Below are 21,457 nucleotides of genomic sequence, written 5' to 3'. Positions count from 1 at the left end.
ATACTCTTAATTTCCTTTGGTTCAAAGAAACCCTGCAGGTTTTTCAGAGTCGGAAGTTTGAGAATGATTCCCTTACCAGAACAAAGCCTTTACAGCTTATGAATCTCTGTAAATATGGCTGATGTTAGAGTTTAGTTCAGGGTTCTCATGGCCACGTTTTAGTGGATAGTCTAGTTTTAGTTTCCTCATCTGGACTATCGTATCCAAAACTGATATCTTTCCATCCAGAGAATTATAAAATATCAGTTATCCCTCATAATCTGTCCATTACTAAGGTAACTTGTCATCTTAGCAATAAAGTAGCTATTTAGAATTTCGCTCAAAGTAGGCCTGCCACCACTGCTATGTTTCTCAGAAAAACAAAGTAATTCCTTCCCAAAGACCTACTTCAAAACCCATGAAGAACGTATTGTAATTCTGTCTCTGGACCTTGGCTCGAGGACCTCTTTCATTTTGATATTAACTTGCCTTGTACAGCTTCTGAATCTGAGATTAGGGCATCAGAGATAAGTCAACATCTTGATATTCCCTTTCCAGGAGCTAGATCATGCCGCAGACATGGTGAGCCGTGCAGTTTTAGATTCCAGGACTCCCGAAGACATGAAGCATAGCCATTCTATGGTTGAAGATGCACAGCTGCCTCTTGAGCAGAAGAAGAGGAAAATCCAGAGGAATCTTCGGACATTGGAACAGACTGGACATGTGTCATCCAAAAATAAATACCAAGACATTCTCAATGAGATTGCCAAGGTTGCTGGAAAGAGTATTCTTTCTCCTTTGCTTAGCAGACGTGTTAATCATTGGTCACACACATGCTGGGACTCTGAGGTGACATGAGGAATTCATAGTTATATACATATGGTTCCTGTCCTCCTCAATATTACAGATTTTTTAAGGTTTCAGAGAAGTTGATGACTTTTCATAGAGAATAATCACAACTCCCCCAAGTCATTAGAAGAGTTGAAACACACCAGACGTAAATGCTTAGGAAATGTAATAGACAAGTTTCATTGATTGCTGTAAACAAATTGCTTTAAACAATACGCGCTAGTTTTAAAAGTGACACTTTTAGGAGAGTTCTCTCTTGAGTTGTTAGTTGTCATATAACCCAGTTGCCTATGGGACCTGCCACTGAGATGGTACCTCTGTGTCCCTGAGGATTTTCCTCTAAGCAGTTTAGCCTGAATGCAGTTCAGACTTAAAAGTTAGTTTCTGTTTTCTCTTCCCGTATTTTGACAGTTGAGAAACTTCCTGAGAAAAGGATATCAAATTAGTGCAAGGAAACATCACAGGAAAAGGCTAGATCTGTTTGCCAAAGATAAGGAAGTATATATTTTGGGTTAAAAAAATTTTTTTTCATTCTTTTTATCCAAACATGCAAATTAAAATGGGTCTGGAGGTTAAGGACAGTTACATGATCAGAAAAAAAATAAATTTTCTTAACTTCTGGGAGGGAAATGCACTCAGCTTCATTCTTCCTCGGAAAGTTATGGTCAGTCCTGGCAGTGGGCTTATTCCTCCCAGCCTGAGTGACTCAAGGGAAGTAACGTTTTTTTCTATAGCTCTGGGGTGGAAAATATGTCTCTTAGGGAATGTGTAGTAGAGAAATTGATGCTTTTGTCTTGGAAAAAGCAAAAAGCTATCATGAAGGCATCCCCCAAAATATTCTACTTAATGAAGAATTTTTACTCAAGAAGGGTGTGTTTGTCTGTCTTTGGATCCCTAGAGGAATCTTTTTTAACTGTCCACAAAGGAAAAATAATTAAACAGGCACCATTTTCTTAAATGAAACATTTTTTTAATTTACCAATTAGAATTACCAAAAAAAAAGAATTGTGTGTATGTAAGTTTAAATATAACGTATCTCTCGTAAGCTGTAAGCAGCTTGGTCAACTTTATGTTCTAGGAACTCTATTTAAATCCAAGTAATAGTTATCCATGTTGAATTTTTTCAATCAGTCTTGAGACCCCAGTTGTTTTTGCAAATCTTGAGAAATATTTTTAGGGGATTCCCTGGCAGTCCAGTGGTTAGGACTCTGCACTTTCATTGCCAAGGGCCCAGGTTTGATGCCTGGTCGGGAAACTGAGATTCCCACAAGCCACATAGGGTGGCCAAAAAAAAAAGAAAATGAATGTAATGATGAAATGTAACCCTTTTCAGGGTAAAGTATTCTTCAAAGTAGAATGTTCAAAATATTCTGAAGAAATTTTCTCCTGCTAAAGTCTTCCTTGTGCCCTTTTAAAAACACTATTTCTCCTTATACAATTAATCTAAAATTGCTTCTCTGCTTTTTCATCAACCTTAGCACCTCTCTTAAAATGAAATACACTCCCAGTTCTAAAGTAAAAAGGGAACATTTTGGTGTTGAGAGTTTAAAATGAGGTGACTAAAATAAACTACAACAGTCACAAATAGTGATTTAGTACTAGATATTCTTCTTGTCCCAAATGGGCAGTATCATAAAGCAAACTCCTGCTTAAATCTCATACCATGGCCTTTCCTTGTTATTTTAGGATATTCGAAATCAAAGAATCCATCGTCAGCTTCGAAAAGCTGAATTGGAGAAACTTCAACAGACCCTGAATGCACTTAACAAGAAGGCAGCATTTTATGAAGAGCAAATTAATTATTATGACACCTACATAAAGACTTGTTTAGACAACTTAAAAAGAAAGTAAGCTGAAATCATGTATTCTTTTGTAATGTCATGATATATATGGGGTATCCATTCTTTTACAATCCTGGGCTGTCGGGTTGGGTGTGCTAGCAAACTTTTGCTTTATTATATAACCAAAAACTAGAATCTCAATTTTATGATTTGCCACTGTGAGCTAAGAAGTCAGGAGTGAATTTAGAAACATGTTACTTCTCTATTAACATTGGCATTAAAGTAGTTTACCCTGTTGTGTTTCAAACAAGTAGCTTTAAACACTTCGGGAAGCACTTTCATTATTCCTTCGTTTTTAGTCAAAGGTGTGTTTTAAACACTATTATTTAAAAAAAAAAAAAAAACTACCCTTGGGGATGTTAACAATAAACAGTTTTTATATACTTGAAAATGTTAGGTAACACCAGGTATTTGCTATTGCACAGCACAGCTCAATGATTTTAAATTACTTACTGGTTTTTAAAAATTACTTACACAAAAGACAAAATTTGTCAGTTCTCTATTACCCATTAGCATACATATCATAGATTTATTTTCACAATATAGCTACTTTTTTTTTTTTTTTTTTCCTTTTGCGGCACGCGGGCCTCTCACTGTTGTGGCCTCTCCCGTTGCGGAGCACAGGCTCCGGACACGCAGGCTCAACGGCCATGGCTCACGGGCCCAGCCGCTCCGCAGCATGTGGGATCTTCCCGGATCGGGGCACGAACCCGCATCCCCTGCATCGGCAGGCGGACTCTCAACCACTGCACCACCAGGGAAGCCCAATATAGCTACTTTTAATGAGTATTCTTTGCTCATAATTGCTCTTATCAATAGACTAAGGTCAATATTAATCAAATTTTAATTACCCATTTAAATACATAATTCAGTATTTTTATGTAACCCTTGTAGTCAAATTGACACTAGGAAATGGTGCTATATGGAAAAATCAATTACATTAATCATAGATTCGATGAAGGAATATAACCAAATTTCAATCTCATTTATCTGTGCCGCACTAGTTCTGAATTTTAATTCATTTGCTTGCAGCCTGTAAATTACTTTTATGCTATTCCTGGGAGGAAAAAAGTTGGTAAAGCTAATACTTAGTAGAAATAAGCTTGTCAGGGGTTTTCTTTACGTATTTATTGCAACTACGACAAGGTATTTTACAACCTCTGCAGTCAGGTGAGCTAGATTGGGATTCTCTCTTACATTGTGTGATCTTCAACCAGTCCAGTGATCTCTGAAGCCTCAATTTTCTCATCTTTAAGAGGGAATTGGGAGTATCAGCCTTACAAGTGTTGTTATGAGAGCTAAATGAAATGATACAGCAAAAAGGAATTTATTTCAGAACACTATGGCAAGGTTAATTTTGTAAATGTGAGGCAGTATTTAGAAAGCACTTGGAACAGGGATGGCCACGTACTATTTGTTAAATAAATTAAAGCACTCCTAGTGATACCTTTCTTTCAGAGTGTGTACGCAGTTTATGTTATGGCACCTAAGCTGCTTGTGAAATGACTTAATCGAGCCACATGGTTCAATATGCCTGAGACAGCAAAGTACAAGTTTTATGAAACATATTAGTCTGTCATTCAAACTTGAGTCGCATCGAAAATAGCTTTTCCTTAAACTGTTCAGTAGTGAGATTGCACTGCACCGGGAAGGTTGTTGCCTACTATCACACAGTATAAAGTTGCCCAGGTTCCATATAGTGGGGGCCAGGTGTGGACAGTGGTGTGCCCTCTGTGCTGGGTATTGCGCTGCCAGGAACGTCTGAGTTTGCCATCTTCACAACGGACGGTCTGTTCTTATTTTGTCAGAAATACTCGGAGATCAATTAGACTTGATGGAAAAGGAGAACCCAAAGGGACAAAGCGAGCGAAGCCGGTGAGGTACACCGCAGCAAAGCTGCATGAGAAGGGTGTCCTCCTGGGCGTAGACGATCTTCAGATAAACCAGTGAGTGGCACCGAAAATCTGCACAAAGCACACCCGCCCTCTCATCCCTCCCGTCAAATCTGACTCCCCCTTCAGTTTCCTGTGGCCTTTGAAGAAGGCTTCACATGGTCTGTCAGGGCTTCCCCTTGCTTACAGATGACAGGAGAAAACACGTGTATTGTAATCTCCAGTCTTCCCATAAGGCCTGGAGCATCTGATGCTGCTGGTCAGTCTAAGTGCTGATCGAGTGATTGTGCTTCCCGTGGCTTAGCCAGTGTGTTGGGATTTGCCAGCCTCGCCTCTCCCTCCAAAAGAACTGAGTCATAGCATCGACAAAAGAAAAGCTGCCTTTGGTCTAGCTCAGTGAGAGTTGTTTATAATTGCAAAACGGTACGTCTCTGATTTGAAAGCTGTGTGCTGATGCCTGGGTCAGAGCCACTCCAGCAGTGTGCTACTACTCTGTGTATTTGAGGTGGAGGAGAAACCCTCCTCCGAGCCCCACACCAGGCACTAATGGGTTTGCCATTTTAAAAGGACCATAAGTCCTGTGCTCCATCACTTCCTTTTCCATTGGAGGACGCCAGACTCACTGTGTGTACTCCTCTGTAACTCCGGCTTCCTCCAAGGCCTGGCTTCTCTTGCATTTATCCCATCCAACTTTCTCTTGATGGAGACCAACTCAGAGAAAATGCTTCTTCCCCTTTGAAGTTGCTGTAAAACTAATCGTCTAAAATGCTTAACTGGCCTGTCAGCAGTAAAACTCAACATTTATAGTTCTGTGAATCTCATATAATTTCAACTGTATGTTATGCTCTTTAAGAGCAAGGACAATATTTTGCATTTCTCTTGTAACAAAACACCTACTTCAGTGCTCCGTGGGCTGCAGATCTCAACACGAGCCATATTTCCAGTGAGCCAAACTGGGGACTGATGGTGGGAGATTTGGGGTAACTTCCTTAGAATTTTCCCAGCAGGCTGTTCACTAGGAATGGTAACTTAGGGTCCATTAATTTGTTTCAGCTTTAAGCGTATATTTGCAGTTCCACATGTGTGAATGGTCCTTTCTTCACTAGGTTTAAAAATGTTACATTTGATATCTCATCTACTGAAGATGTGGGCATCTTTGATGTCAGATCAAAATTCCTGGGTGTTGAGATGGAAAAGGTGCAGCTCAATATTCAGGTAAGCTGGGATTCCTGCAGATTGGGGTGAGTTTTATAGGCTTGGCTTCCCTGGCTGGCATTCTTTTTTTTTTTTTTTTTTTAATTTATTTTTTTTTTTGGCTGCATTGGGTCTTCGTTGCTGCGCGCGGGCTTTCTCTAGTTGCGGTGAGCGGGGGCTACTCTTCGTTGCAGTGCGCGCACTTCTCATTGCGGTAGCTTTTCTTGCCGAAGAGCGCGGGCTCTAGGTGTGCAGGCTTCAGTAGTTGTGGCACGTGGGCTCAGTAGTTGTGGCTCGCGGGCTCTAGAGCGCAGGCTCAGTAGTTGTGGCGCACGAGGTTAGTTGCTCCGCGGCATTTGGCATCTTCCCGGACCAGGGCTCGAACCCATGTCCCCTGCATTGGCAGGTGGATTCTTAACCACTGTGCCACCAGGGAAGCCCCTGGCTTGCATTCTTCATGACAACAATGAAATTTAACAGGAGACCAATGCCAGCCTTATTTGCCAATATTACTTTGTGTTGATGATTTTTTTAAAGCTATGATTTTCCAAATTATTGGAACTTAAACTGCTTTTAAATGGTAAACCATAGCAGTGAGTCTTTCTAAGCTATGTTTTCATTTTGAAGCTTAGAGAAAAGAATAACATATGTAAAAGTATTCAGAGCTATTAAGTAAAGGTAGGAAAGTTTCCTTTTCTTAGGAAATTGCATTTCTTCCTAAGATAGCATATACCCAGGATTGGAACTTTCTGGATCTCATTTCTCCTTCTTCCCTTTCTCCTTCCTAGAATTATTTTTGCATCAGTTTCTTAAATTTCTTTGTTAAGTATTTGGGATCACAAGAAAGAAAGACATTGTGCAAAACCGATATCTGTAAATAGAAAAATGGTGTTTGCAGTCAGAATTACTGCTATTTTCTCATAAGAACCACATTTAAGCCAAATATACTTGAGCAGAAACAGAAAACAGTTTATGTGCCACCAAAAAAAAGGAGGGAGGGTGCAAGTAAATGTTTATCTACTCCCAACTTAATTCTTGCACAGAATCAGTTTAGAGCTGTGATTGAGTTTTCTTTTTTGATATGATTGAGTTTTTAAATGGAAATAGCACCTATTTACCTGGGCCCCCAACTACTTGTAAAACTGTTCCCAGGTATTCTGCATGTATCTACATGGAACATCACGATAAGCCACCGGGAATGGTGTAAGTTCCAGCCTCACTGCCTCCCTAGCCTGTGGCTGAGATCCGTGGAGTTACACCTCCACCCCTAACCCATGGGACAAAATACACAGGGCCCTTCTTTTCTGTCTAGCATTCCTTATAAGGCTAAAAAAAAAAAATGAGAGCTAAATGGGTTTTATAAAGACACTGAGATAATGGAGGAAATTAGAGTTAAGAGAGAAAATTGAAGATATTATGTAATTATGAAAAGTATACTTAATGGTATTATTTTCTTGTTTATTTTAAATGTCACTAAATGTATCCATCTAAAAATTTAACTGAAAGTCTTGAGTTACTCTGTGGAATACTTAGATAAATATGGGAAGAGAAAAGAGTGTGCTTGTGGTGATATGCCTTGGTTAGTGATTCTTCTGTAGCAAAAACGTATCATGTGATTGCCAAGAAGGAAATGTTCCAAGCCCAATAAACATCAACTCAACAACAGATGAATCACAAGTGACCAGGAGACACCTGTTTAGAGAGGTCTCAGGAATTCCACAGGACTTCCTTTTCACACTATGCAAACACCAAGCTTCACTTGCTCCTTTGTTAAAAGTTTCATCGTAGGATTAGCTGTTCACACCATTCATTTAGACACAATTGTAAACTGTTACTCCTTAGCTGTATGCAGGTGGCTATTATGCTCCAGATTTTTTTCAGTCATTGACATATCATCAGGACCAGCTACATAATTTGCAGGGCTCAGTGCAAAATGAAAATGCAGAGCCCCTTACTCGAAATTGGTGAGAATTTCAAGATGATGACAGCAGAGCATTAAACTAAGTGCAGGGCCCTTCTTCTAATCATGGGACCATGCACAGGTCGAATGCCCACAGAGCCAGCCCTGCATATAATAGCTGTCAGACATAAAGTCAGACTTATCTTTTCACACAATTTATGGCTTTCAGACAATTCTAATATGAAACAAATTACCAAAGAGAAATGTGACGGCCCGGTCTTCAGTGGGAGTCAAGGACTTTGTTTCTAAGAGGACAAAAAGGGAGATTTCTTCTAACATTATGCTTCTAGATTTTCTACAGGCCACTCTTTCCTCAGTTCCTAAAGATGATATCCTAATTATAGCCTGTAGCCATATACATAACAGGAAGGTGTGAGTTACGTGAAGATGTTCTGCTTATATAAACAATGGCCAGTGTTTATGGAGGGCTGCAGTCTTGGTATTCTTCCTTTCCCAGATGAAGAACTGGGATTCAGAGAGCACGTTATGGAAGGGCCGCTGGAATCCAAACTCTTCATCTCTCTACACTGCTGCCTCTCTCACAGGATTCCAGTTGTTCCTGACCAGACAAGAGTGGCTTACAAAGTGTTTGCAGACTTCTTGATCTCATATGCCCAATAACACACCTATGGGGTTGGCAGTGTCAGCCCCAATTTACACACAAGGAAACAGAACCTCAGAGAAGTTATATGATGTTGCAAGGTTGTAAGATAGCAAATAGTGGAGATAAGACTAAAATCTGGTCTTTCAACCGCAAGTACAATCAGAGTTCCTCTGTTCCCCATGGGGGGCCCAGCAAATTCCCCTCCATACATGATTCCTTCTCAGTTTAACCATATTGGTTTCGTTCTTTTCCAAGATTCTTTGACAGATGTCGCCTTTCCCAAAGGAAAAGTGAATCTCCACTACGCTTTAATAGGCAAAACCATTCTTGATGAAAGAACTTCACTTCCCTATGGAATTTCCATCCCAGAAGCATATCTAAATAATGGAGGGGTTTAGTTGAGTGCAGTTGGAGATAATTGAGAAAGTAGAGCAGGAAGCCGGCAAGAGCCCTTCTCTCAAAGAAGACTCCACCTTCTGCAGGTGGCCTTGCTTGTTATGGACACAAGGCATTATCATTGAGAAACAAGAAATTTCCAGAGCTAGAAACAGGAAAATGAGACCTGGTTATGAGTCTAGGGCAGTTCAGGAATGACATCTTCTATCTGGGAAAGCCCCCCTGTCCTGTGTTGTTGTAAAATGTTACTGCTTAGTCGCATGCATTTGGCTGGTGTGAGCCAGTTATTAATTTATAAACGAAGGAAATTTAATTAATTTTTCTTTGTTTATACAGCAGCAATGAAACAGAATGATAAACTTACTTGAGAATGAGGAACAGAATACAGGAACAGAAGTAGTCTAGATCGGAACAAGTTGATTTGTACAGTGGTCTCCAAATTTCACTCTCACAGTTTTCCTCAGTAAATAGAGCATTTCTCCGTATTTCTCTATATTTATTTATTTATAAAGTATACATGCTCTTGGCACTTTACTCAAAATCTACTTTATAAAATACATAGAAAATGTACATGCTTAAGAAATGAGGAAAAAATAAAAATAGGAGTTTTAATATTCTTTTTCCTCCTCAGTGAACTGTCTCACTCCACCTTAGAAAACCCTGGCTCTTCTAAAGGATATACCTCATCTTACTGTAACATTTGTGTCTTGAGTTTCTCAATTATAATTAAACTTTTAATTCTATGTCTAATATTAACGGTAATGGTTTTCTCTTGTAAAGTCCTTATCAATTCTAAAAATCTGTTTTCTTTCATCGAGGTGAGTGATTCTCAAACTATGGCACCCAGACCAACAATATCATCATCCCTTGGGAACTTGTTAAAATGCAAGTTCTTGGGACCCACCCCAGAGATCCAGAATCAGAGATTCCTGGGGGTAGGACCCAGCAATCTGTTTTAACTGGCCTGTGTTTTTAAACCAGGTGATTCTAATGCACACTGAAGTGTAAGAATCCCCACCGAGGTCCTTAGGTCAACCGAATCTTATTGTTGTCAACAGTCTTCTAGAATGTGTTTTAAATTTGGGAATGTCAAATTGGAGGTGTGATTGATGTTCCTTACAATTTCAGGATTTACTTCAGATGCAGTATGAAGGAGTAGCTGTGATGAAAATGTTTGATAAGGTTAAAGTGAATGTAAACCTTCTCATATACCTGCTGAACAAGAAATTCTATGGGAAGTGAAGTGCCTGAAGAAATCTCATGGATTCTGTATCACCTGGATTAGGAAATGAATCTGTTTAGTATTTTTGTTTTTAAACATGATTGAAATTACTGCTTATAAATGTGTGATTTTTTTTTTTTAAAGACCAAAACCGTTCCGAAGAATGTACCCATGTGCCTTTTTGATAATCTGATACTGCAGTAGAATGATACACAAAATGAATTAACGTAAACACTGCCACATTATACTGTGGTGCAGGTACTCTGATTTAAAACTTTGGATATTCTGTGATTTGTTTTAAAGTAGGGAGAAAATAACTTTAGCTGATTAGGGACAAATGTGTAAACCTATTTTCCTATAAAAAAATTTTTAAATGTCCCATTTGAATACTGTAAGTCTTCATAGATTTTTTTTTTGATCTGTGGAGAAATGGAACCTGAATTATTTGTAATGAATTATTTAGAGAGATACTTGGTTCTAAGCCCCACCTTCTGGGAGTTATCGATTTTAAAGAAAACTTTTGTGCAATTCAAAGTGAAGTTTTTATAAGTAATTGAAAGTGACAGTACAATAACACTTTCTGTATAAAAGTATATATTTTATGTGATTTATTCCTACTTAATGAAGTGCACTACTGCCTCATGGTAGAGACTCTTGGACCCAGAGCCTCTCAGTGACTAAGGAACAAGGTGGATAGAGATCGTAGGCCTCACCCCACCTCCACCCCTCACAATTTATTTGAATATTTCAATTGTGCCTCTCAATTTTTTTTAATGCAATAAAATCAGTATCTGGATGGTTTTTAAATGTATTCTTTGAAAATTGTTTTATGTAAAATAAATGTTACTGAATTACATTAATTTGACTTCTGTCTGAATAAATCCAAATCATTTAGTGGGTAGGAGAAGGTTCTTGGTGGGACTTTGGGGGAAAAGAAGTACAGTTGACCCTTGAACAACATGGGTTTGATCTGTATGGGTCTACTTACACATGAATTTTTTTCAATAAAGAACTGTAAAAAAACCATGAATTTCTTTTCCACATCTTTTTATTTTTGATATCTGGTGTTAATAATATGTATAACATCTACAGTGTTTTATATCATATAAGACAATATTAATGTAGGTACTGGCAGATTTGTTTTATAAACAGATGACCTAAACTTACAGTATTGATAAATACAGTGCAGTACTGTAAATGTATTCTCCTTATGATTTTCTTAATAACCTTTTCTTTTCTCTAGCTTACTTTATTGTAAGAATACAGTACGTAGTACATATAACATACAAAATATATGGTTATTTTGGTTATTGGTTAAGACTTTAGGTCAACAGTAGGCTATTAGTAGTTAAGTTTTAGGAGAGTCAAAAGTTACAATCAGGACTTCCCTGGTGGCGCAATGGTTAAGAATCCGCCTGCCAGTGCAGTGGACACGGGTTCTAGCCCTGGTCCGGGAAGATCCCACATGCTGCGGAGCAACTAAGCCCGTGCTCTGCAGCAAGAGAAGCCACCGCAATGAGAAGCCCGCGCACCGCAACAAAGAGTAGCCCCCGCTCACCACAACTAGAGAAAGCCTGCGCGCAGCAAGGAAGCCCCAACACAGCCAAAAATAAATAAAAAATAAATTCTTAAAAAAATATGTTATACTCAGATTTTTGACTGTGTGTGGGGCGTGGCGCTTCTAACCCTCACACTGTTTAAGGGTCAACATCTACAACTGTGCCATTTAGGGTATAGTTTATGGGGAGGAAAAGTAATTTTCCCTCTACCCTTCTAAGTTCTTGGCTGATACTGCCCCCCCATAATATAAGACAGATTAACAGGAGAAAAAGAGAGGTTTAATGATGCATATACCTCCTATATACCTGGGAGACACACAGGAACTATCTGCCTAACTATACCCTCACTTACTGTGCTTTGCCTGCTCCCCCAAATGGCCCAAGCCACCACCTTAAATACCATCTCCAGCTAAAGGCAAAAGACGATGGGGGGAGCAGTTAGGGGAGGTAATCAGGCAAAGCAGAGTAAATGAGGGTATAGTTATGCAGATTTCAGCCTCTGCCTTTTCCACAAGAGTCTCTAGAGATTTAGTCACTCTTCCTTGTTCAGAGAAGGAAACACCCTTAACGAATGGAGAGTTCCCTTATAAACGTAAATGTCTTTTAAAAGAGTGTAACTTTACTTGGTTTTCAGAGCTTCTCCTATATCTGCTGTTTTTCAAAAATAACCAGCTCAAAGTAATCCTACCAGAGAGGCATATTGTGGGGATGGCAAATATTCCCCTTCAAGAGTGAACTGCTGGGACCAAGAGATCCAAGACGCTGTGGCTGACACGAGGTAGAAGTTTGTTTTCTCAAAGGCAGGTGAGCAGTCCCACAAGTTACCAGGGATCCAAGCTGGCCAGTTGGCTCTGTCCTTGTCACTGATTCCTGGCTGGCAGGAAGGGGGAAAGAAGTCCGGGACAAGTCGTTTTGTTTCAAGCTCCATATGTTATTTCTGTTTACAGTCCGCTGGCCAAAACTTAGTTACATGGGGCTTCCCTGGTGGCGCAGTGGTTAAGAATCCATCTGCCAATGGGACACGGGTTCAAGCCCTGGTCCAGGAAGATCCCACATGCCGCGGAGCAACTAAGACCGTGTGCCACAACTTCTAAGCCTGCACTCTAGAGCCCATGAGCCACAACTACTGAGCCCATGTGCCACAGCTACTGAAGCCCGCACGCCTAGAGGCCATTCTCCACAACAAGAAACCACTGCAGTGAGAAGCCCACGCACTGCAAAGAAGAGTAGCCCCCTCTCCCCACAGCTAGAGAAAGCCCACGCATGGCAACGAAGACCCAACACAGCCAAAAATAAAATACATAAATTAAAAAAAAAAAAAACTTAGTTACATGGCCATGACTAGCTTCAAGAGAGGCTGGGAAGTAAAGTTCCTAGCTAAGTCATGCGCCCAATTAAAACCCAGGGGTAGAGAGGGAGGTGGTTCTATTTGTAAAGAAAGGGAACAGTGATACCTGGGGACCAATCAGCTGTCTCTGCCACAACAGTAATCCAGACTCTCGGGCTGGACCCCCCTCACTCCAATACTTTGTATTCTGTTCATTCATTCAACAGGCTTTATTTTCCACGGAGGTTACCCCGTATTCCGAAACAGTTCGCTTATGCTCATTTGGCACACTAAACTTGAAGGTAAGCTTGACAGAATTTGGAAAATTCAAATTTTAAAAGAGTAGAATCTGCTACTTTGATGATTGTTTCAGGCTTATACAGATTTTTGACATAGGACACCTTGAAACAGTGTTGTCTCAGCAGTTTGTAGATGCGTGTGTGTGTGTGTGTGTGTGTTTTAATGTATTACCCTTACTACAGGCTTCTGTAAAAGGAATCAAATAAACATACAGTAAAGCTTCACCTTGAGAATAAACCTCCCTGTACCCTACAGCTAGCATTAGGTGAGGAACAGGAACTGGGAGGAGGTAGGAGTTACGTTAAGCTTCCTTCTTCGTGCTCTAGGAAAGACTTTTAGTGGAAATGTACAGGAAGAGACAAAATTAAGGAAAGATGTTTGGAGGTAAAAGCCAACCTTTCACAGCCTCTCAAAAAGGGGCTTGTCTTAAATTACCTTTACTGATACTTTGTCTTTTTTGTGGATTCTGTCTAGGGTCACTCTCTTTCAGACTGAAGAACTTTAGTATGTAAGATGGCTAACAATAAATTGTCTCAGTTTTTGTTTATCTGGAAAAAAAAGGGGGCGGGGCTCGTTTTAACTTACTCCAGCACTGAGTGACATGCTTGAGTGTTATTTTTATGGAGAAAGATCTTTCTATCATGCCAACATCCTCGAGGAAATCTGTGAAATGTTTTCTCTCCGTTGACCCCCAAGATGAGGTTATTGTTGAAGATATTACCAACCGCTTCTTTTTTGAGATCTTTAAGGGACATGGATGAATGAGTGACCCAGAGAAGGAGGCATATTTTGGGGTGGCATATTCTGCTACCGTTCACCAGCTTCCTCCCCAGGGCTCGTAGCTTTTCTTACTCATAGGAAGAAGGGGAAAAACTGGGTTTGCTTTTTAAAACACGGAGCAATTGAAACACTAACTTCATTTTTGCATAGCTGACTCCTGTATTTTGATGTATGTTTGATCATGTTTCCACTGTTACAAAAATGATTTTTGGTCTGGAACGCTGAGGGGGGTCCATGCTTGCCCCGAACTCCACTTTTTAGCACCTGGAACTTAAAAAGGCGAAAAAGACTTAACAGGGCTCTAACTACTCGCAAAGAATGTGCTCTAGTGATCTCCAAGAGAGGGCGAGCCTTTGCATACTTTAATATTTTGGAAGTTTGTGATGAAGAAATCAGTGAGATCACTGTCTGACATGGCATACGTTAAAAAAAAAAAATTACAAGCCCAAAATGGGCTCATTCTCACTCTCCACCCACATCACGGCAAAGCAAGACTTGATTGCAGTTTTAACCCCGCCCAGAAATGTGACCTTTAAAACAGTCAATCTTAAATTTCTGGATCAACACTATTGAGCTAATCTGCATGATAAAGACCCCTGCAGTACCCTTCCCCCAAAAGAAGATGGTCTGGCTTGAAACAAATCCTTTCTTTTCTTCTGCTTAGACCTTCTTTCCCCACCCTCCACCAGCCTATAAAAACCCCCTCAGTGTGCCTTTCTGGTTGTTACACGGGATGATGCCTCATTCTTGCACCTTTCAATAACGCCAATTAGATCTTCAAATTTACTCAACTGAATTTTGATTTTTAACACACATCTCCCTTATGTCACTGAAAGACCAGAACCATGATGTGTATGTTGGTGTATGTGTGTGTGGTCAGGCACTAATTAGAGGTGCTGTTCATGACGTAATTTTTACAACTTGGACTGTGGTTAGGTAGGGGTTTGTGGTACTCCTCAACATTCCAAGAGGCAAACCACAGAACTCTGAATGGTGGCAGTTGTCTCTCTTTTGAGAAATTCTGGTGAGTACTGGGTGGTCTAACTGCTGATCAGCTTTTTGAAAAATCCATTGCCTCTATTTCTGTAACCAGGACTTAGTAACAGGTTAAAATAGAGCCTTCTAAGTCTCCTCTAAGCTCCAGAGGACAGAGACTGTTACAGTCACTGCTGTATGTCCAGAGCCTGGCAGTGCCTTGAGAATGGTGGGGAGGTGGAAGCCCAGCATCGGATCCTGCCAGGGGGTTGAGAAGGAGAGAGACCACCACCACCTCTCAGGAGTCCCAGTGTGGCTTTTGGCCCTTGTATAAATGGGACAGTTACTGATTATCTCAGTTTAACAGTGCAAATGCTCTCTTCAAATAAAATAGCTCATACAGATTGTCTAGGTTGCCTCACTGTTGTTTCCTCAGAGTATAACATCTCTTAGCTAAATTATATTGGAAGGTGTGATGGTTAATTTTATGTGTCAACATGACCTGGCAAAGGGATGCCCAGATAGCTAATAAGATACTATTTCTGAGTATATCTGTGAGGGTATTTCCAGAGTAGATAAGCATTTGAATCTGCACACTGAGTAAAGATTACCCTTACCAATGTGCACAACCATCATCCAATCTGTTGAGGGCCCAAAAAGAACAAAAAGGTGCAGGCAGGGGGAATTCTCTTTCTCTCTTCTTGAGCTGGAACATCTGTCTTCTCCTACTCTGCGACATCAGAGCTCCTGGTTCTCAAGCCTTCAGACTCTGGGACTTAACACCAGTAGCCCCCCAGTTCTCGGGCCTTCAGTCTCAGACTGGGAGCTATACCATCACTTCCCCTGGTTCTCAGGCCTTTGGACTCATTGAATTATACCACTGCTTTCCTGGTCACCAGCTTTCAGACAGCAGCTCATGGTGGGACTTCTTGGCTTCCATAACCATGTGAGCCAGTTTCAATAATAATTCTCCTCTTACATACGTCTCTATGTATCCTATTGGTTCTGTTTCTCCGGAGAATCCTCACTACTACAAAAGGGAAATGAACAGATATGAGAAGTGAAAGATATTGAGTTCACCTTATATAACTTGAACAAGTTCTATTGTTTGCTTTTTAACAGATACTGAATTTGACCTTTACTAGCACCCCAAACCACAGGGATAGTCTACCATTCTGTCCATGGTATAATTAGTGGAAATGCATTGTTGACCTATTATAAAAGATTAACTTTACTTCTAAACCCAAAATACCAATGCAGGTTTGTATCAACAAAAGGTAGAAACAGGACTTCTGTTGGTTAGCTTGTACCATGATTACAGATCTACTGTTTGCTTTAAAAACAAATGTAGAGGGGCTTCCCTGGTGGCACAGTGGTTAAGAATCCGCCTGCCGGTGCAGGGAATACGGGTTTGAGCCCTGGTCCGGGAAGATCCCACATACCTCGGAGCAACTAAGCCCGTGCGCCACAACTACTGAGCCTGCACTCTAGAGCCCGCGAGCCACGACTACTGAGCCCGTGTGCCTAGAGCCTGTGCTCTGAAACAAAGGGAATCCACCGCAATGAGAAGCCCACGCACCGCAACAAAGAGTAGACCCCGCTCACCGCAACTAGAGAAAGCGCAGCAACGAAGACCCGATGCGGCCAAAAAATAAATAAAATAAATAAATTTATTAAAAAAAAACAATAGAGATATCTGCACAAAATCTGGAGAATCGCACACCTAATTTGCATACAGCTTGATTTCATTTCGTAGAAGCCTGGATATCACCACCGTTAGCTTCCAAAACGAAATTACTAAGGCAAGTTTTTGGGATATAGTGTTGTCCTCAGAGGGTTTCAATCAGGGGAGGAGTAACTGGAATAGCTGAAGCAGGTAAGTCATCTAATGGGTTTAAACAAAACTGCTTTCATAGGATCTTGGGATTAAAACTTTCACCATTTGGATAGTACATTTGTTTTAAAACACTACTAAATACCAAACACACTATGAGAGGATAGCTAGTGACTCATTTTGGTGCCAGACAAGTTCAAACGGGAAATGAAAACAGGGAACCAATATTAAGTGGTTCCAATATGAATGACGCTGCAATGATGAGATTTCATTTCCAAGGGATATTAACATGTTAGGTAGCCATCTCTGGCTGGGTCAATTTTCTACTCCAGGGAACCTGCACGTATTTGCTCTAAAACCAGGAACAAAGAAGGTTTTGGTATGGGTAACATGGAACAAAAGAAGTAGAGAGATTGATATCTTTTTCAAGAAGCCCTAAACAGCACACAAATATTACAGGAACTTTTGTAGAGAAAACAGAACATCACCAACAGACCATAACACAAAATTGGAAATTAATCACAAAAAAGCCAGTCAAAACTTCCAATAACTTATGGATGGAAGAAGATAGAATGAAGTTGACAAAATATTTAGGCCTGAATTGCATATTTGAACATATCAAAACTTGCAAAATGTAGCCAAAGCGGTCATTTCAGGGAGAAGAAGTGAAAGCTAAGCTAAGCAATCAGTTCAAAAGGTTAGGATAATTAAGAGTAAATCCAAAGAAAGTAGAAAGAAGGAAAATTTTTAAAGCCTGTGTGAAAATTAAGGACACTAAAATTAAGCAATAAAAGCAACAAAACAAAAAGATGGGCATTAAAAAATGGTCATTTCCGGAGCTTCCCTGGTGGCGCAGTGGTTGAGAGTCCGCCTGCTGATGCAGGGGACACGGGTTCGTGCCCCGGTCCGGGAGGATCCCACATGCAGCAGAGCGGCTGGGCCCGTGAGCTGTGGCTGCTGAGCCTGCGTGTCCAGAGCCTGTGCTCCGCAGTGGGAGAGGCCACAGCGGTGAGAGGCCCGCGTACCGCAAAAAAAAAAAAAAAAAGGTCATTTCTAACCTTTGGCCAGATTCATCAAGGGGGAAAAAAAGTAGAAATAAGTTATATTAGGAATAAAAGTGAGGCCAAAACTACAGATAAAATAGATACCTTTAGAAGAATAAAATGTGGTTATGTAATACAAGGAAATATCAATACTATAGTTTAAAAAATTTAGATATACAGGTATCAAACAGGTAAATCTAAAAAAATGCAAACTGCAAAAGTATTCTTAGAGTATGTTACTCTTCGTGTAAATATTTAAAACACACAAAACAAGACTAAGAAAAAAAAATTGAGGGGAAGTACAAATGTACTAAACTTAAAATACAAAAACGTGGATAAGAAAGTTACTCTTCCAGGCAGGTAAAAAGAATGGAATCAGAAAAGGGAAATGAAAAAGCTTAAACAATTATATATATATATAATTATATATATAATTATGTATTATATATAATATATATATTATATATATATATTATATATATATATATAAAATTAAATGCCATGGGTGTTATATTAGGCTCTGTAGTTTTCTATGCTTGAAATATTGTGTCATTTAAAGAAAAGCAATACAAACTATATGGAATCCAGTTCTTTTTCCCTCTCAAAGCAGTGGTTTTCAAAATGTGTCCCCAGCAGCCTCAGCATCACCTGGGATCTGGTTAAAAATGCAAATTTTCAGTCCATTTCCCAGACCCGCTGAATCAGGAACTCCGGAAATGGAGTTAGCACTGGGATTTAACAAGTCTTCCCGGTGATTCTGATCCATGCTGAAGTTTGAGAACACTGTCTTAGAATATTGTTACTCACAACTTTGGTCTGGAAACCCTCGGACATTACCATCACCTGAGGGTGCTTGTAAAAGTGTAGAATCTGATGTTATAGGTCTTGGATGGAGCCCAGGAATCTGCACTTGTGCATGTTAAAAGTCAAAACCACTGTTTTTTATTGTTTGTTTTATAACACCTTTATTAGAGTATAATTGCTTTACAATGGTGTGTTAGTTTCTGCTGTATAACAAAGTGAATCAGCTATACATATACATATATCTGCATATCTCCTCCCTCTTGCCTCTCCTTTCCACCCTCCCTATCCCACCCCTCTAGGTGGTCACAAAGCACTGAGCTGATCTCCCTGTGATATGAGGCTGCTTCCCACTAGCTATCTATTTTATATTTGGTCATATATATAAGTCCATGCCACTCTCTCACTTCGTCCCAGCTTACCCTTCCCCCTCCCCGTGTCCTCAAGTCCATTCTCTACATCTGCGTCTTTATTCCTGTCCTGCCCCTAGGTTCTTCAGAAACTTTTTTTTTCTGATTCCATATATTTGTGTTAGCATACGGTATTTATTTTTCTCTTTCTGACTTACTTCACTCTGTATGACAGTCTCTAGGTCCTTCCACCTCACTACAAATAACTCAATTTCATTTCTTTTTATGGCTGAGTAATATTCCTTGTATATATGTGCCACATCTTCTTTATCCATTCATCTGTCGATGGACACTTAGGTTGCATCCATGTCCTGGCTATTGTAAATAGAGCTGCAATGAACATTGTGGTACCTGACTCTTTTTTTTCTTTTGTTTTGTTTTTTGCGGTACGCAGGCCTCTCACTGTTGTGGCCTCTCCCGTTGCGGAGTACAGGCTCTGGACGCGCAGGCTCAGTGGCCATGGCTCACGGGCCCAGCCGCTCCGTGGCATGTGGGATCTTCCCGGACCGGGGCACGAACCCATGTTCCCTGCATCGGCAGGCGGACTCTCAACCACTGCGCCACCAGGGAAGCCCTACATGACTCTTTTTGAATTATGGTTTTCTCAGGGTATATGCCCAGTAGTGGGATTGCTGGGTCATACGGTAGTTCTACTTTTAGTTTTTTAAGGAACCTCCATACTGTTTTTCACGGTGGCTGTATCATTTTACATTCCCACCAACAGGGCAAGAGGGTTCCCTTTTCTCCACACCCTCTCCAGCATTTGTTTGTAGATTTTCGGATGATGGCCATTCTGGCTGGTGTGAGGTGATACCTCATTGTAGTTTTTATTTGCGTTTCTCTAATGATTCGTGATATTGAGCATCCTTTCATGTAAAACCACTGTTTCTGAAGGTAAGTTCACTTTCTGGTGGCTGCTCAGCTAGCAATCCACAATCTTTAGAGAACACTGAAGTGAGGAAGAAATACCTCATTCTGTTCCACTCTCCTCCTTTGTTCCGTGTATTGAAGCCCCACTATCATGGATACTTTAGTTAATGCGCACGAAGAATTTATTTAAGCGTTTCATTCTTTCAGCAGCCCTCTTTTTGTCACTAGAGGTACATGCTGTTCTAATAATGAAGCAAAAAAAAAAAAATTCCTTTTAAACTTTAGTTTTAGAAAATGGTTAAAACATTTTCCAGCAATGAAACAGATAAAATTTAAAAGTAGAGTCAGAGTACTCCATTCTTAAGGCTATACATACGTATATACTTGTATGTGATTACAATCTCTTGAATGATGGACAGAAACTTTTAACAGTGGTCATCAAGCAGATGTGGTTCTTAGAAGGGAAGGCTGAAGACACTTTTACTTTTCATTTTATATCCTTGAACTGTTACAATATTGTGCCACATATGTTAATTACCTTTATATTTTTACCCTGTATTTGATTGATTCTGAGATGGCCTTTCTTCATGTTTAAACAGTCCTGCAATTGAGATGCATACAAGCAATGGTATGTCACAGTTTAATTGGCACCATTGTTGTCCTTGCTGGTGGTACATAAATCAAAATGACGTTTTGAAATCAATGGCGTCTTAGGGTTGATAAAAAAGAAATAGTATGTTGATAGAGAATGGAGAAATATCTAATTTTAATGATTCACAACTACTCTTGGATATGTTTTCCTCCGAGAATTGAATAAGCAATTTTTTTAAAAATAGCGTTAATGAATTGGGTTATTCGGTAATTTACTGAGCAACTTCTATGTACAACAAGACGCTGTGTTCTGAGGATGATGAGGGGGAATACAGGGAAGAACGAGATGGTCTCTGCTGTATTTTCTCCACTGGTTTAAGTGTCAGGGCTCTCCTTGGGGAATGATACTGCGCGAAATTCCCTTTTTAAAAAGCTTAGAAACCTGACCAGTGACTCTCAATAGCAGTTTATCAGACCCAGGGTGCAGAACACACCCCCGACATCTGGGAGGAGAAGGGGCTGCGGGTAAACTTTCCCAGAAACGGCCCGTTGAGGGGACCCATTTCCCTTTGCGGTCTGAAAGACGCGCTCACTAGATATGCTCTCTAAACAAAATAATCTGCGGGCTCCTCCCTGCGGAGCCTCAGCCGCGCTGTCCCCCAGGGGCCCCTCAGCCAGAGGCTCGAGTGCCCTCCCCCTCTTGACTTGAATTTGGCCGAACTCCATTAAACTGGGGTCGCAGCGTGCAGAAAGTGTGAGTTACCTGGGCACTTCGCCCTCCGGGCATCCCGCTCGCAGGAGACGCCCAAGTACTGCCCGGCGCGTGGGGAAAGCCCAGCCCGCCCGCCTTCCGGAAAAGGCCGCGCAGGTGGATGCGCAGCGCGGCTGAGAGCTCTGGATAGAGGGAGAAAGTTGCAGCCGTGCCCGAGTGCGAACGTGGAGAACCTGTTCTTGGTACTGGATGATTGTATCCACTCGCAGTCATTGTGTCGAAGAAATAAGTGCCCGACGTATGAAATATCTAAGTAGG

At 40.5% G+C, this 21,457-nt stretch overlaps 1 protein-coding gene across 2 annotated transcripts in view; it reads left to right on the top strand.

Moving 5' to 3' along the window:
• The window catches only part of IQGAP2 (IQ motif containing GTPase activating protein 2), a 288,011-nt gene extending 277,214 nt beyond the window's left edge, over positions 1 to 10,797 (top strand). For both annotated transcript variants that reach the window (XM_004270825.4, XM_033430051.2), the window contains exons 32-36: positions 538 to 750; positions 2,515 to 2,675; positions 4,478 to 4,615; positions 5,668 to 5,776; positions 9,844 to 10,797. In XM_004270825.4, coding sequence (XP_004270873.1) covers positions 538 to 750; positions 2,515 to 2,675; positions 4,478 to 4,615; positions 5,668 to 5,776; positions 9,844 to 9,957 — 735 coding nt within the window. In that variant the 3' untranslated portion in view covers positions 9,958 to 10,797. The remainder of the gene's footprint in view (positions 1 to 537; positions 751 to 2,514; positions 2,676 to 4,477; positions 4,616 to 5,667; positions 5,777 to 9,843) is intronic.
• Positions 10,798 to 21,457: the final 10,660 nt, after the last annotated feature.

The sequence above is a fragment of the Orcinus orca genome, chromosome 3 (genome assembly GCF_937001465.1).
Source record: "Orcinus orca chromosome 3, mOrcOrc1.1, whole genome shotgun sequence".
Classification (NCBI taxonomy): domain Eukaryota; kingdom Metazoa; phylum Chordata; class Mammalia; order Artiodactyla; family Delphinidae; genus Orcinus; species Orcinus orca.
This window is presented reverse-complemented; position numbering and strand designations above follow the sequence as displayed.